General features: G+C 43.5%; 1 protein-coding gene across 1 annotated transcript in view; it reads right to left on the reverse strand.

Annotated features, from left to right (window-relative positions):
* The window catches only part of PARVA (parvin alpha), a 169,876-nt gene that overhangs the window by 22,595 nt on the left and 132,743 nt on the right, over positions 1–14,538 (reverse strand). The window contains exons 6-8 of the mRNA XM_025355698.1: positions 8,151–8,266; positions 4,035–4,093; positions 1,143–1,162 (exon numbers count right to left, since the gene is read on the reverse strand). Coding sequence (XP_025211483.1) covers positions 1,143–1,162; positions 4,035–4,093; positions 8,151–8,266 — 195 coding nt within the window. The remainder of the gene's footprint in view (positions 1–1,142; positions 1,163–4,034; positions 4,094–8,150; positions 8,267–14,538) is intronic.

The raw sequence follows: 14,538 nt of genomic DNA on the forward strand, positions 1-14,538 counted from the left end.
ATGACAAACAAGCTGGCAGAGGGCACAGAGAAGAGGGCTGGGAGCCAGGGAGCTCCAGGATGGGGTATGAGCTCTTCCTCTTAAGTGATCTAGGCCACTTCAACTCTTTGTGTCTTAGTTTCCTCTTCTATAGAACGTTATTTTAAAAATAACCCTCCCTTAGGTTTGTCATGAGGATGAAGGGTGAGAACAAGCATGCGCGTGCTCTGTAAACTCCGACATGGTCTCCTGAAGGGAATAATTTTTAGCATGGTTGAAATATTTCAAAATATTACCCACAGTAAATATCAGGATCATAGAAAATAGCAAAGCCATGCTCCCTGCAGGGATTCTCCTTGCTGCAGCCTCTATGTTAGGAGCTGCAATGAGGGAAGGAAGAGAAGACAGTCTCTAGAAGGACAGAGTGGTGAGAGGGGACAGTCCCTGTGTTCGTGCATGTCTTCCTTTATTTGCATGAGATAATTAGTGCAAACCTGCCCTGAAAATGCCCAGGACCCATCCAGAAGCCTTGGGCAAGCTAATGAATCTTTCTGGGCTCCAGGTCTCTCATCTCTAAAATGAGGATAATTACAGTAAATATTTCAGTGGGATGTTATAAGCATTAGATGACTTAATATCTAGAAATACTTTAGCATACTTCCTAGAACATAGTAAATGCTCAAAACATTTTTTTTCGGAGGACACTTTTGGTTCTCTTTATGATTATTATATTGGTTTATCCATCTGCACACCTATCATTCACTAAATAAGCACTTGCAAGTAGTGTACTGGAAAGAATAATAAACTTGGAGTTAAGTGCTGGATAAACCAAGATCATAATCTCCTCCCTCACCCTTGGGCTGTGGGGTGTCAGGGGGTATAATCGTGGCTTCATATGTTTACTGTGAACAACAATAGCTACAAAAGTGCTTCATAAATGGCAAGGTCAATGGCCTGATAAATTTCAAGATGACTGCGCAGGTGTAGGTAGTCTTCTTCCCACCAGTAAGCTGTCCCTCCCAACCCAACTGGCCATGTCAGCCAGGCTGGTGCAGACATATATCCAGGTGGCAAGCTGAGGGCCTGTTCTTCCCAGCTGCTGCAGAATTAACTAAAGCCCCAGTGCAGCCACCAGTGCCAGGGGACATTCTTATGCGACTTACCATGCCTCCCGGAAAGAGCCCTGGAGGAAAAAGAGAAAGAAAATAGTGTGACTCTTTTCTTGTCCCTTACAAGAGGCCAATCCTCTGAAGGGACACTCCATCATTGCTGGAAGCCCACCCCATGCTGCCTGCCACCCACCTGCCCTTGGTTGAGGAACTCAAAAAGCTTCCTTCCATTGACATTTTATTCTGCACGGCCTCCAATTATTAAGACTTTACCACATTACCACCCATTTTTTCCCTGTTACACGGACATAGTGGTGTAATGCAAAATCTGGCACAGTGATGCCCAAAGGATTACTTTTTGCCTTAAATAAAATCATATTATTGCTTGTAGTTAAAGAATATCGGACTCAGGGGGCTGAAGATTTCCAACCAGAAAATCTTAGGATTCTTATGAGTGAGCTCAGGCAACCCCTCAATGTAGAATTTTACTGCCTAGGTTGCTGTGGGCAGGTCAGCTTTGTTTCTCTCCTGCCCATCCTGTAGTATCCACCAAGATGCACCTGCCATTGACCCAGGGTAGGTTTTCTCAAAGAGTGCAGGAACTGGAACCACACTCATAGCAGAGAAGCAGCATAGTATCAAGAGCACAAGCTTTAAAGACAGATCATTGAGGTTCAAATTACACCGAGTGATTGAGTGATTTTTTTGCTGTGTGACTGATACGGTTTGGCTGTGTCCCTACCCAAATCTCAGCCTGAACTGTATCTCCCAGAATTCCCACGTGTTGTGAGGGACCTAGGGGGAAGTAATTGAATCATGAAAAGACTAATTGAAACTGATCTTTCCCATGCTATTCTTGTGATAATGAATAATTCTCATGAGATCTGATGGGTTTATCAGGGTTTCCTCTTTTGCTTCTTCCCCATTTTCTCTTGCCACCACCATGTAAGAAGAGCCTTTTGCCTCCTGTCATGATTCTGAGGCCTCTCCAGCCACGTGGAACTGTAAGTCCAATTAAACCCTTTTTCATTCCCAGTTTCAGCTATGTCTTTATCAGCAGCGTGAAAACAAACTCATACAGTGACCTTGGGCAAGCTAATGAACCTTTCTGGGCACCAGGTCTCTCATCTCTAAAATGAAGATAATTATGGTAAATACTTCAATCGGATGTTGTGATTATTAAATGATTTAATACCTAGAAATATTGCAGCATAATTCCTAGTATGTAGTAAATGCTGAAAACACTTTTTTCCAAATACACTTTTGGTTCTCATAATGATTATTATATTGGTTTATCCATCTGCACACCTGTCACCCACTAAGTGAGCACATGCAAGCAGTGCACTGGAAAGAAGAATGAACTTGGAGTTAAGTGCTGGGTAAACCAAGGGCACAGTCTCCTTCCACACCCTTGGGCTGTAGGGTTTTAGTGGGTGTAATCATGGCTTCATGTGTTTACTATGAACATCAATAGATAGGAAAGTGCCCCATAAATTGTACTGTGTTGTCATTATTAGGACATTGCATCCATGTTTATGTCTTTGGGGCAGAGAAAGGGGCCATAGAAAGCATAACATGCATCCGAGAGATTATTCAAGAATCTGAAACTTCACACTCCCTGGTTTGGGAGTTTCTCCCAGGCCATGCTCCTCTCTGCTCTGTCGTCTTCTTTCCCAGAGGTGAAATAGTGGGCACAGGCAAGCCCAGCATGGGGGAGGGGTGGTGGGCAGTGGGACAGTGAGGAATTCTCCTTTCCCAGCAGGCCTGGCTCCTCCCATCCCTCACAGAACCAAGGCCAAGGTATGCCCTATAGATCAGTTGACCCTTTGGCTACCAAGACTGTCCTCTGAGGTATACGGAGGCTGCTTGATGGGGTCTCCATCGGCCATAAACAGGGCATCTTGGGAAAGGCCACTCTACATCTCTTGCCCCTAGTCTTGGCCTGGAATGCCCATGCGCCTTAGTCCTTGTTAAGCCATGTACACAATGTGATCTAGATGGGCAGTGCCCCGGACTCCTGTGGCAGCCATGGCTGTGGAGAGGGCGGGAACCTCCTAGAGACTGGATGGGCTTGGGAGTTAAGGGTCAGTTGTGCTGGAGAAAAGCTGGAACAGCAGCTTCAGAGGGTAAAGGAATGAAGTCACAACTGTGACCACAATAAATCCTCCCTACCTCTCTGGGTGGGGAAACTGAGGTCAGAGAGGTTAAGGGACTCACCTGGTGAGCAAGTGGCAGAGCCTGGATTTGAACTCAAGTTGGGTTGGCTTTGCAGCCTCTGCTCTTTGCACTACGCTGCTCTTGTTGAAGGGGGCCTCAGAGAAAAGTCTGGGGAGCAGGGGTGCTGAAAGCTAACTGCCTGGCTTTGCATGGGCCAGGGCTCAGTTCTTGTGATCACAAACTTACCTCACACTATCCATTTTTTTCTGCTTGAGGACAAAACTCCTGTTCCCCAGGGCAAACTTTTGATAGGTTCTAATATCCCAATTTCTAAAAATAAATGGGGAAAAAAACCACCCTAAACCAAAAGACAACTCTAAGGTAGAGAGGCTTTCTGGGTCATGGCACGTGACCAAATAAATCGATTCAAAAAAGGAAGAAAAACGTCCTTTTGAAGGTTAACAATTTAAATTCAACCCAGTGTTTATGGCATGACGATTTCATGCTGGGTTGGCTTTTTTTGGGCACACTTTTTCCTGGAGTGGCACAAAATTAGAATTTTTCAATCACTGCTAATTCCCTCTCCCCACTTCCCCACCCAAGTTTGTACCTTAAGCATTGAGAGGCATGTTTTGAATGCATGGAAAAGGCTAAACTATAATCATTGGCTGAAGTCTAATCCCTCCTGCAATCCCAATAAATGAAAACTAAATATCAGCAAATGGATGAATTTCGGAGAAACATCTGTGTTCCATTACAGAATCGCTGGCAACAATGGTGTTGACATACTCTGTGTTACCAGTTATTTCCTCTTGGATTTGCCGAGACTGGAGGATTCCTTCTCGTTTCTGAAATGGGGGTGGGGAAAGGGGTTGGGAGGAGAAGAGAAAACTATGCTTTAGAAAAATACAGAAACACTGATGAGCATTCCTGACATTGAGAAAGTTACTGGTGTTTAAGAAATGTACCCGAGATAAGATAATGCTGGAAGTGAAAGGAGGTCCTGATTTTCTGGGACTGGACTGAACCATTAGGACGCAAGTGCAATTAGTGTTTAGTCCAAACAAGTAGGCTGTTTCTTGGATGGTGAATCTTTCCTTTCTTTATTGGAAGACATTCTGCTGGAAGCAAACTGTTTGCCTCCTGGAGTAATCCACAATAAACCAAATGGAAATGAAGGCCAGGGTGTGTCTGCCCTCCAGCTGGGGCCACAGAGGGAAGCTGAGAAACACATTTAACTGGGGGGCTGGGTGGAGGAACTGAGGCCAACTCAGGGAATTCAGACAAGAGAGAGGGTTTTTTTTTTTTTCCTTAACTGATAAGTATGGGAGCTTTTAAATAAGGAGTACAGCTGTCACTCAGGTAACTAGCTTATTCTCTGAGAAAAGGTTAAGTATGTTAGAAACTCATCCGTCCATCCATCCATCCAACCATCTGTCCATCCGTCCATCCATCCATCATCTGTCCACCCTTCTCCCATCAACTTATCCTCTTTCTTGTTTAGTTCATTAATCAGTGCCTTCTGTGTACAAGGCCCTGTGCTGGAGTTAGAACAAATACTATGGAGTATATGATATAGTTTCTGCCCTTGAAGAGCTTAGAGTCAATCGGGGTAGATGAAGCAGACACCTGAATGGTTTCCCCAAAACAGTCCTGGTTTATCCCCCTGATGTCCAGCATATTAGTAAGATTCGCTTTCATCTCAAAAGTGTCATGAATAATAGATTACGTGGTTACCCTCTGCAGAAAGTGCTGAACGTAGGCCAGGAGCAAGCACTTTTAGCTAGAATGGTCAGAGAAACCTTCCAAGTGGAGGGGGCGCTGGAGCTGGACACTGAGAAAGGGTTATTTCAATGGGAGGAATGGCCCCAGCCAAGAGGCAGAGGCAGGATGCACAAATGTGTTCCAGAGGCCCTCCGGGGGAGGGCGGCCGCCACCAGTTGGGGCAGCTCTGGGTGCCAGTTTGGAGGGTTTAAAGCACTGTGTGGGCATGGGAGCTGATGAAGGAGGTAATGTTGGGGTTCGGGAAGACTTTCTGATGGGTGTGAGGTGGGAGATTCATCCTACTAGGTCCCTCTACCACCAGCACCAGACACCTGGAGGATGCTGTGACACAGCAAGCACTGACAAAGCAAATGCACCTTCCCCAAGGCTGAGATGAGTGTGAAGAAGGAAGGAGGCTCTGCACATGGGTGGCTCACCTGAGCCCTGCCTTCTCGAGCCTCCTGCCCAAAGTTCCACAAACAGCCACAGAACCCAGCGTCCTTGCAAAATACTTTCACAGAAGAAAGGAAGAGCTGGATAAGGCCAAGAATCTCTCTGGCTTAGATTAAGAATGGACTGATCAAAACAAAAAAAGGAGGTAAAAGAAAAAAAAAATCAATCATTTAAAGAGGACCAGGTGAAGATAAATCAGGACTTCTTTCCACATGCACTTTCAACACAGGCAATGTTTTCATGTGGGGCTAATGGAATCTGTGTCCTTGTCCTGCATGGCCATTCAGAGATAAAACCTCACCTCCAACTTTATGCAAAATTAAATGCTTCTGCATAGAATGGAAAAGAAATCTGGGTTAAATAACCCCTCACACAGCATCGTGATTCACCTCCACCCATTATTTGTTCCCTAAAGAGTTCTCCCTGTGGTTCAGTCTGTGACTCACCACCAATTCTGAGTCTTGCTTCTGTGCCTGTTCAACTTGATAAAGCAAAAACACCCCATAAAACCTGACGTGCATTAATGCCATTTTATGGAACATGTCCTCTTTTCTCCCTCATGCTAACAAAACAGCCTACAGGAGAAATTAAACCGACAACAGCCTTCTGATGGCCTATAATTGTGCTCAAAATAAGGCAGGAGACAAGGCTTGCAATGACCACTGTTTCAAAATAGAAGCGCCCTCTCTCCTGCTCACATTTTCAGTTGTTGTTCAGTCTGTAGTAATTCCAACAGGCAGATTTTATTATTTCTGTTAGAGGCTGTTTATTCTAGCAGATAAGAAAAGTCTTAAGATGTTCAACAAATTTATGCACAAAGAACTGGACTGGATTTATCACAAAAGAGAAGATAAAGAAGGGCAATTTAAATAAAAGTATTTATCTCCTCTAGTGATAAGAGAGCTAGTATAAATGAATATAACAACAGTATGTTTACTTATGAAAATAATTTTTTTTAATTTCAATGTTAGTGATATATGGTCACTTTTAAAGTATTCTTTCATGAACTGTTCCAGGAACCCTGATTAAAAAAAAAAAAAAAAAAAGACTATATTTTCCAGAGCAGTCTGAGGTTCACAGCAAAATTGAGAGGAAGGTACAGACATTTCCAGAGATTTCCTATATATTCCCTGCCCTGACACATACATGGCCTCACCCACTGTCAACATCCTACACCAGAATGATGCACTTTTAACAACTGATGAGCTTATAATTGATATGGTTGTCACTATCACCCAAAGTCTATAGTTGACATTAGGGTTCACTCTTGGTGCTGTCCATTCTATTGGTTTTGACAAATGTACAGTGACATGTACCTAAAACTCTTTGTGCTCCCACCTATAGGGACCATGTTCACCTATTCATCCCTGCCTCCCTAATTGTACTTCTTAAAAACATAAAGAATTGTATTCACGCATTACTGATTGGTAAAAATAACACGATAGAGATGACCTGGACTCACTAGGAAGATGCTTGAACCAGAGTACTCTGAGTTGGCCACATATCCATAGCAGACATAAAATGCTTAGTGCCATGTTTGATACAACTGAAGAGCTCAATAACAAGGACAATTAGGACCTTTTGCCCAGTGGCAGTCAGTATCTGAGCCACACATATTCCCATTTTCTATGAGCCCTCTCTGCTTCTTATTTGTAGTCCTATCTCCTCAGCAGGCATGGCCGAGGTGTCATATTCCTGTTATACCTTCTTGATGCTTAGTGGAGTTAAGTACCCAGAGGTGTGGAAGAAACAAATCCGTTAATCTGGCCTGATCTGATCGGGCAAAGTCTACCAGCCCTCAAGGCTTTTTCTCACCAAGGGATGGCACAGCCACTGTTATCATTCCCTATTCCAGAGCCTGGATCGCCAGGGAGCTGCTTAGATGGAGCACTCTCCCTCGCTGCATGTTTATTTGGAAAAGAACAGAAACAAGCAAACAAAAGGATGACCTTTTGCTAAATGGGTATAAAGTTGGAAAATAAAATTGAATTTGGGTATTTAATGGGGTTAGGAGCAGAGTGAGATAGTCACAGGGAGAGAGCACACCCTCATTGTGGAAATTACACAGCCATATGTGAATGGAAATTCCATCCAACAATCTGGAAAAGATGACTTGAGATCCCAGCTGTGCTTCTGTGGGTGGGTGAAAAGTGGCAGTGCCTTCAATACAGACATGACCAGTTGGGGTCTCTCTCAAACACATGCATATGTACACACACACTCCCTCATATGCACAGATATCTTTCTCCCCATACCTAAGTATCATTTGTTTAACCAAAATAGTATGATTCTCCATGATTTGCAGGGCACCTGTACACACACACACACACACACACACACACACACACACTTTCCTCCTGACCCCATGACACACAGCACACATACATACCACACACCGTCAACTACACGTTACACAGAAAACTCACAGACAAAAACACATAAGCCATAGGCACATACCCCACACAAAGCTATCTATACACAAGCACACGCTCTTCCATCTTGTATACACTTACCAGGGGAAGCCAACACGCAACAGAAAGCTCACTCAGTGCCTCCCAATATACTGCACACCCAGGCTCACTCAGCCTTCATGCAGCCATCCTTCTAATGACCTACTCGACGCACCACAGGAACTCCACCTCTACGACTCTTTAAAGACACAGATGTTTGTAGTGTTATCTGTCTTACCTGGACCACAACCACTTGGATGGAAACATGGTCTGGGAGTCGAATTGGTGCCCGGAAATACTGAGACAGAGCGACGAGCAGGTGTAAGATGGCCACCAGGCTCTTGGCATGAACAGCTGAAATGAAAGAAGATTGAAAAATTACAGTATCTTCTTCTAGGTTCTAGGCAATATAAGCAGATGTTCAAAGTGTAGCAGTACCCCACTGATAGAGTTTGGATATTTGTCCCTGCCCAAATCTCATGCTGAAATGTAATCCCCAGTGTTGGAGGTGGGGCCTGGTGGGAGGTATTTGAATCATGGGGGTGGATCCCTCATGAATGGCTTAGTGCCATCCCCTTGGTGATAAGTACACTTGTACTCTCACATGTGATTTGGTGGTTGAAAAGTATATGGCACCTTCCCGCCGCTCACTCTCTCTCTTGCTCCTGCTTTTGCCATATTAAGTGCCTGTTCCCACTTTGCCTTCTGCCATGAGTTACAGGTCCCTGAGGCCTCCCTAGAAGCCACGCAGATGCTGGCCAATTAAACCTCTTTTATTTATAAATTACCCAGCCTCATGCCTTTCTTAATGGCAATACATGAGCAGCCTAATATATCCACCCAATGTCCCTTTATACCATGCCTGAGGGTCAGGGGACACCTGTGGTCATCACAGGCCTCACTCTGGGCCCCCTCAAATCTTTCTTACTTTTGAAGCAGGGTCTTGCTCTGTTGCTTAGGCTGGAGTGCAGTGGCACAATCCTAGCTCACTGCAGCCTTGAACTCCTAGGCTCAAGCAATCCTCCCGCCTTGGCCTTTGTGGAGTAGCTGGGACTACAGGGATGTGCCACCATGCCTGGCTCCCTCAGTTCTTTGCCAGGTCCCATGGGGCTCCTTCTTGGGTCTATTATTGCCACATTTCCAATGTAGCACCTCTCTAATCCCAGGTTCCCATCAGGACCCTGACAACTGCTGAGTTCTGAGCTCAGATCAGCTCTCGCCCAGTCCCATGTCCCTGCCCACTCCACTCCAATCACCATAAGCATGTCTGCTCTGCACTCCTTTTCTCTTCCCACTTAACCATGAACTTTGGATTATCACTACTACACTTGTCTCAAGATTGTACACAAAGCAGGCCCTTAATAAATAAACTCTGAGTCAGGAACACTAGGTCTCTTCCTTGGTTCAGGGTTTTAAGATCCTTGGAAGAAGGCATGAGAGAGACATTCAAAGGGCTGTGTTACTTCCGTGAGTGTCACTATGGTCACTGTAGGCAATGCCCTTTAAGGAGCAGCTGGGACGGGATGTTACTGAGCCAGGGCGCTGCCAAAGCTGCTGAGTCATGTTAAAGTCAAGCCATTTACACCAGAGAAGGCTGGGTCACACTGGGTTGTAGTTTTCTCACTAGATGAGGAGAAAAAGACTCAGTGAGGTGCACAGAGGGTCAGGCAGACTGGAGCCTGAATTCTAACTTTATAATCTACCATTTATTTCCTGGCTACATGGCCTTGGGTAGGCTAGGCCACCGAAGGCCTCTGAGCCTTAATTTGCTCATATTTACAAATGGAAGTGACAGAACCTATGTGGACGTACAGGTTGTAATGATTTCCCAAAACATTTCATTAAAAAAAAAAAAAAAAGAAAATAGTTACACTGGAGTGGATAGTCTTAATTTTTTTCCTATTTCAAAATATTCTTTAGAATAAAAATCTGCCATCTTTTCAATTAAAACAAATTCTAGCCACTGTTGAACATTTGTGCGCCCCTATCATTCCTGCCTCTCAACATGTCTCCTGGGAGTTTTCTCTCTGATGGACAGCACGTGCCCAGGGATGGCTGATATTTTTTTATTATACCTTATGTGAAATTACTGGCACCTAGGCAACTAAAACATGCCAGCTTTCTTCCCTTTCTTTCTCATCAAAGGCAAGATTCACCAGATATTTTGCCTGCCTTCACAGTCCTACCAGCTTCATGGCTCTTCATTACAGGGGGCATTTAAGGGAATAACAAAAAAAATGCCTATTTTGTGTACTTTGCATGCACTAGGCCCATTATTAGGATGTCATTCTGTCTTCCCTGGGATCAGTGAGTCTGCTTTAGCAGAAGCTTTGAGAAACCACTAAGAAAAGAGAATGATTCAGACATTCCTTTGTAACTCATTAGGGTTTCTTGTTATCACTGCTACTTCAAAGAAGGTTTTCTACTGATTATGAACAGCAGCTCACCATCACCACAAACAGAAGCTGAACTGCTCTGAACTCCTAGCCTTCCAGAAGGTTTCAATTTTGGGCTTTCGGGCCTTGTTAGCTAAGTTTTACTCAGACTTACAGCCTCAAACAAAGATCCTGATGTGGCACTAACCCACTGTGACCCACTGACATGGTGTGGTCACCATCAGAGGCCAATCCAGGTTTGCTCTAATGATCAGAACTACCGGCCCACTACCTGGTGTCAGTGAGGGTTGTAAGAACATTTGCTACCCCTCTCCCCTTTAATGGCAAAACATAATGCTAGAAAAGTTGTGATCAAACAAGTTGTTCTTATCCCCTGGTGACATTGTACACCATCTCCACTGTCTTGGTGAGCAATGCAGAGCTATATCGTAAGCATCATATAGACGTCAGACTTGTTCAATGAATGCTCTATCCTCCTGGGATTTTTTAAGAAAGAAAGAGTCTATAGTCTCACACACATACATACTACACTACGTGTACTAAGATGTTACTGTGTAATATACTATAATTTTTTAAAACCCTGGAAAACACTATGTCCAATAACAAGAGGATGGTTTAGATCAGCATTTTTCAAACTTTTTAATATTAAGCACAGAAATCCTTTGTTCTAGAAGTAGATAGTTAAAACTCATGAAAAAAGTACAACTGCTCTGGTTAAAGTGAGGAATCTGGAGTCCTAACTGCAGCCTACAGCCTACCCATGACTTCTTGTCTTCTCCTTGGTGATGCTAGAGTTTCTCCTTGCAGATCTCTAGTTTTGGACCAACCATAGTTGAATAACTACTGCTTTAAGAAGTTATGGTATGTCCACATAATGAATAGTTTACATGCATTGAAAATCATAGGTAAGACAGTATACCCATATATATGTGTGTATGTGTATATATGTCTATATATCTATATACATGTGTATATGTATGTAATATACATAGCTATAAATATACATTTATGGATATATGCATACATAAAAGCATATACAAATGTATGTATATCTACATATACACACACAAATGTGGGATTTGGAAAGGAATATATTTTAAGAAATGAAAATAGTTATGCTAGAGTGGAAAGATAGTTTTTTTTTGGGGGGGGTGGAGTTTTGCTCTTGTTGCCCAGGTTAGAGTGCAATGACTGGATCTCAGCTCACTGCAACCAACACCTCCCGGGTTCAAGGGATTCTCCCGACTCAGCCTCCCGAGTAGCTGGGATTATAGGTACATGCCACCATGCCTCGCTAATTTTTGTGCTTTTAGTAGAGACAGAGTTTCACCATGTTGGCCAGGCTAGTCTCAAACTCTTGACCTCAGGTGATCCACCCACCTTGGCCTCCCGAAGTGCTGGGATTACAGGTGTGAGCCACTGTGCCCAGCCTGATAGTTTGCTTTTTTTTTTCCCCTCTTTTTTCTTTTTTTTGAGACGGAGTCTCATTCTGTCACCCAGGCTGGAGTGCACTGGCACAATCTTGGCTCACTGCAAGCTCCACCTCCCGGGTTCAAGTGAATCTCCTGCCTCAGTCTCCCGAGTAGCTGGGATTACAGGTATGTGCCAACATGCTGGGCTAATTTTTGTATTTTTTAGTAGAGATGGGGTTTTGCCATTTGGCCAGGCTGGTCTCAAAGTCCTGACCTCAGGTGATCCACCCACCTTGGCCTTCCAAAGTGCTGGGATTACAGGTGTGAGCCACAGTGCCCAGCCTTTTTTCCTATTTTGAAATATTCTTTAGAATAAAAATATGCCATTTTTTCAATTAAAACAGTCTACCCACTGTTGAACATCTGTGCACTCTCATCATTGCTGCCTCTCAACACAGCTCCTGGGAATTTTTTCCCTGGTGCTCAACAGACGCTGAGGCCAACATGTGCCTGCAGTCAAGTCAGGAGGGCAACATACGGGATAAGAGCAAGCACCTAGGCCTCACTATGCAAGCCAGGAACCGCAGCTGCAAGGCTAAGTGTCACTCTAGGGCGGGAAAGCAGTATTTAAAACAAGGCTGTCGAGTTAGAAATAGTCTTCCAGACATGTCCTGTGGTGGAAACAGAAATTGGTGTAATTTTTCTGGAGGTAATTTAACATTATGTATTATGACTTTAAAAATGCTCCCACCCTTTGGCCCTAAAATACCACTCTTGGGTATTTATCCTAAAGAAGTAATTATGGCTACAAGCAGGGAGAATGCATCCAGCTGTATTAATATCAGTGGGAAAACGGAAAACAATCTAAAAATCCATTATCAGTTAAATAAATTGTGGTAGATCCATATAATGTCACATTATATAGTATTAAAAGTGACATATAGAAGAATATTTAATGATCTGTCAATATATACATCTTCCAAACAACATAAACAGGTTGATCTCATTTTTGTTAAAAGCTTTTTATATATACATATATAAAATATTATATACTACTTATTACACATGTACAGACACACACAGAACTTGAACACAGCACAGTGTTCGTGGTTCTTGTCTCTAGGTGGGCAGTGAAAAGACAAAAGTCCCTGCCCTCATGAAGGTTACCTTCATAGTTTCTTAACCTCTCTTTCCCCCGATTTTCCCATCTGTAACATGGGAATAAAAGAATTCTTACTTCAGATGGGTGAGTGAAGATTACAAAGATTAAAATACATAAAGTGTTTAGAAGAGTACAAGACATACAAGCATAATAAATGTTAAATGTAAATATTTAAATTTATTTTATCTGCACTTTGTAAATTTTCAATAATGAAAATTACTGTTGTGAATTAGAAAAAAAAGAAGAAGAAATCCCTAAAGCCCCAGATCAAGGACCTTGGTAACTCAGCAGCCTGTCCCTGCCACCCTCATCCTAAGCGGAGAGGTGCCACAGTGTCCTCAGGTTTATATCCAGGGAAGGTAACCGAGACAGGAGGAGACAGAACTTTTCCCCCAGGAGTTGCGCCTGCCACATTCCTTATGGAAGCAGCCACTGTGACTTTGTAAACAAGCCCAGCTCTTCAAAAGCCCCAAGGCATCACAGGGAGCTAGCCATCTAGATGAGATAATTATTCCCTCTGACCTAGTAATCCATCTCAGTTCTGGAAATCTATCTAAGGGGAGTAATTCAAGAGAAGCAAAAAGAGGCACAAGCTAAGACATTCAGTTTGGTGCTATCTGATATTAGAAATAGTTAGGGAAACATCCTAAAAGGATAGGCATCAACATCAACCTAGGATTTAAGTTAACTATGGGATATCTACCCTATGAAATAGAAACAACTATCAAAAATTTTAACTACAAAGACCATGAGGGAATGTAGAAAATACGTGTGATGTAAGATCAAGAGAAAAATAACAAAACACAAAAGTGTATTATGACTTGGGCCGGGTGCAGTGGCTCATGCCTGTAATCCTGGCACTTTGGGAGGCTGAGGCGGGTGGATCACCTGAGGTCAGGACTTTGAGACCAGCCTGACCATGGCGGATTCCCGTCTCTACTAAAAATACAAAAATTAGGTGGCCGTAGTGGGGCACCCCTGTAATCCCAGCTACTAAGGAGGCTGAGGCAGGAGAATTGCTTGAACCCGGGAGGCAGAGGTTGCAGTGAGCCGAGATCGTGCCACTTCACTTCAGCCTGGGCAACACAGCAAGACTCTGTCTCAAAAAAAAAAAAAAAAAAAAAGTGTATATGACCTGACCAAGCAAAATGATGCAGTGATGTAACTAGTAACAAATGAAACAAGTGAAATGAAACAAACAAATGAAAACAGTTAGATTAGCATGGTAATATGAGTGATGATTTTTCTTGCACACATTTCCCTATAAGAAATTAAAGTAAGCATAAACCAAACAAATCATTCAAAGCCGCTGGAGACAATGTTCTTCATGTGGCTTTAAAAGACCCTGTTCTAGGCCAGGTGTGGCGTGGTGGCTCGTGCCTGTAATTCTGGCAATCTGGGAGGCCGAGGCAGGTGGATTGCCTGAGCTCAGGAGTTCGAGACCTGCCTGGGCAACATGGTGAAACCCCATAGCTAGTAAAATACAAAAGAAATTAGCTGAGCATGGTGGCACACGCCTGTAATCCTAGCTACTCGGGAGGCTGAGGCATGAGAATTGCTTGAACCTGGGAGGTGGAGGTTGCAGTAAGCCGAGGTCACGCCACTGCACTCCAGCCTGGGCAACAGAGAGACTCTCTACAAAAAAAAAAAAAAAAA

The sequence above is a fragment of the Theropithecus gelada genome, chromosome 14, assembly GCF_003255815.1.
Source record: "Theropithecus gelada isolate Dixy chromosome 14, Tgel_1.0, whole genome shotgun sequence".
NCBI classification, from domain to species: domain Eukaryota; kingdom Metazoa; phylum Chordata; class Mammalia; order Primates; family Cercopithecidae; genus Theropithecus; species Theropithecus gelada.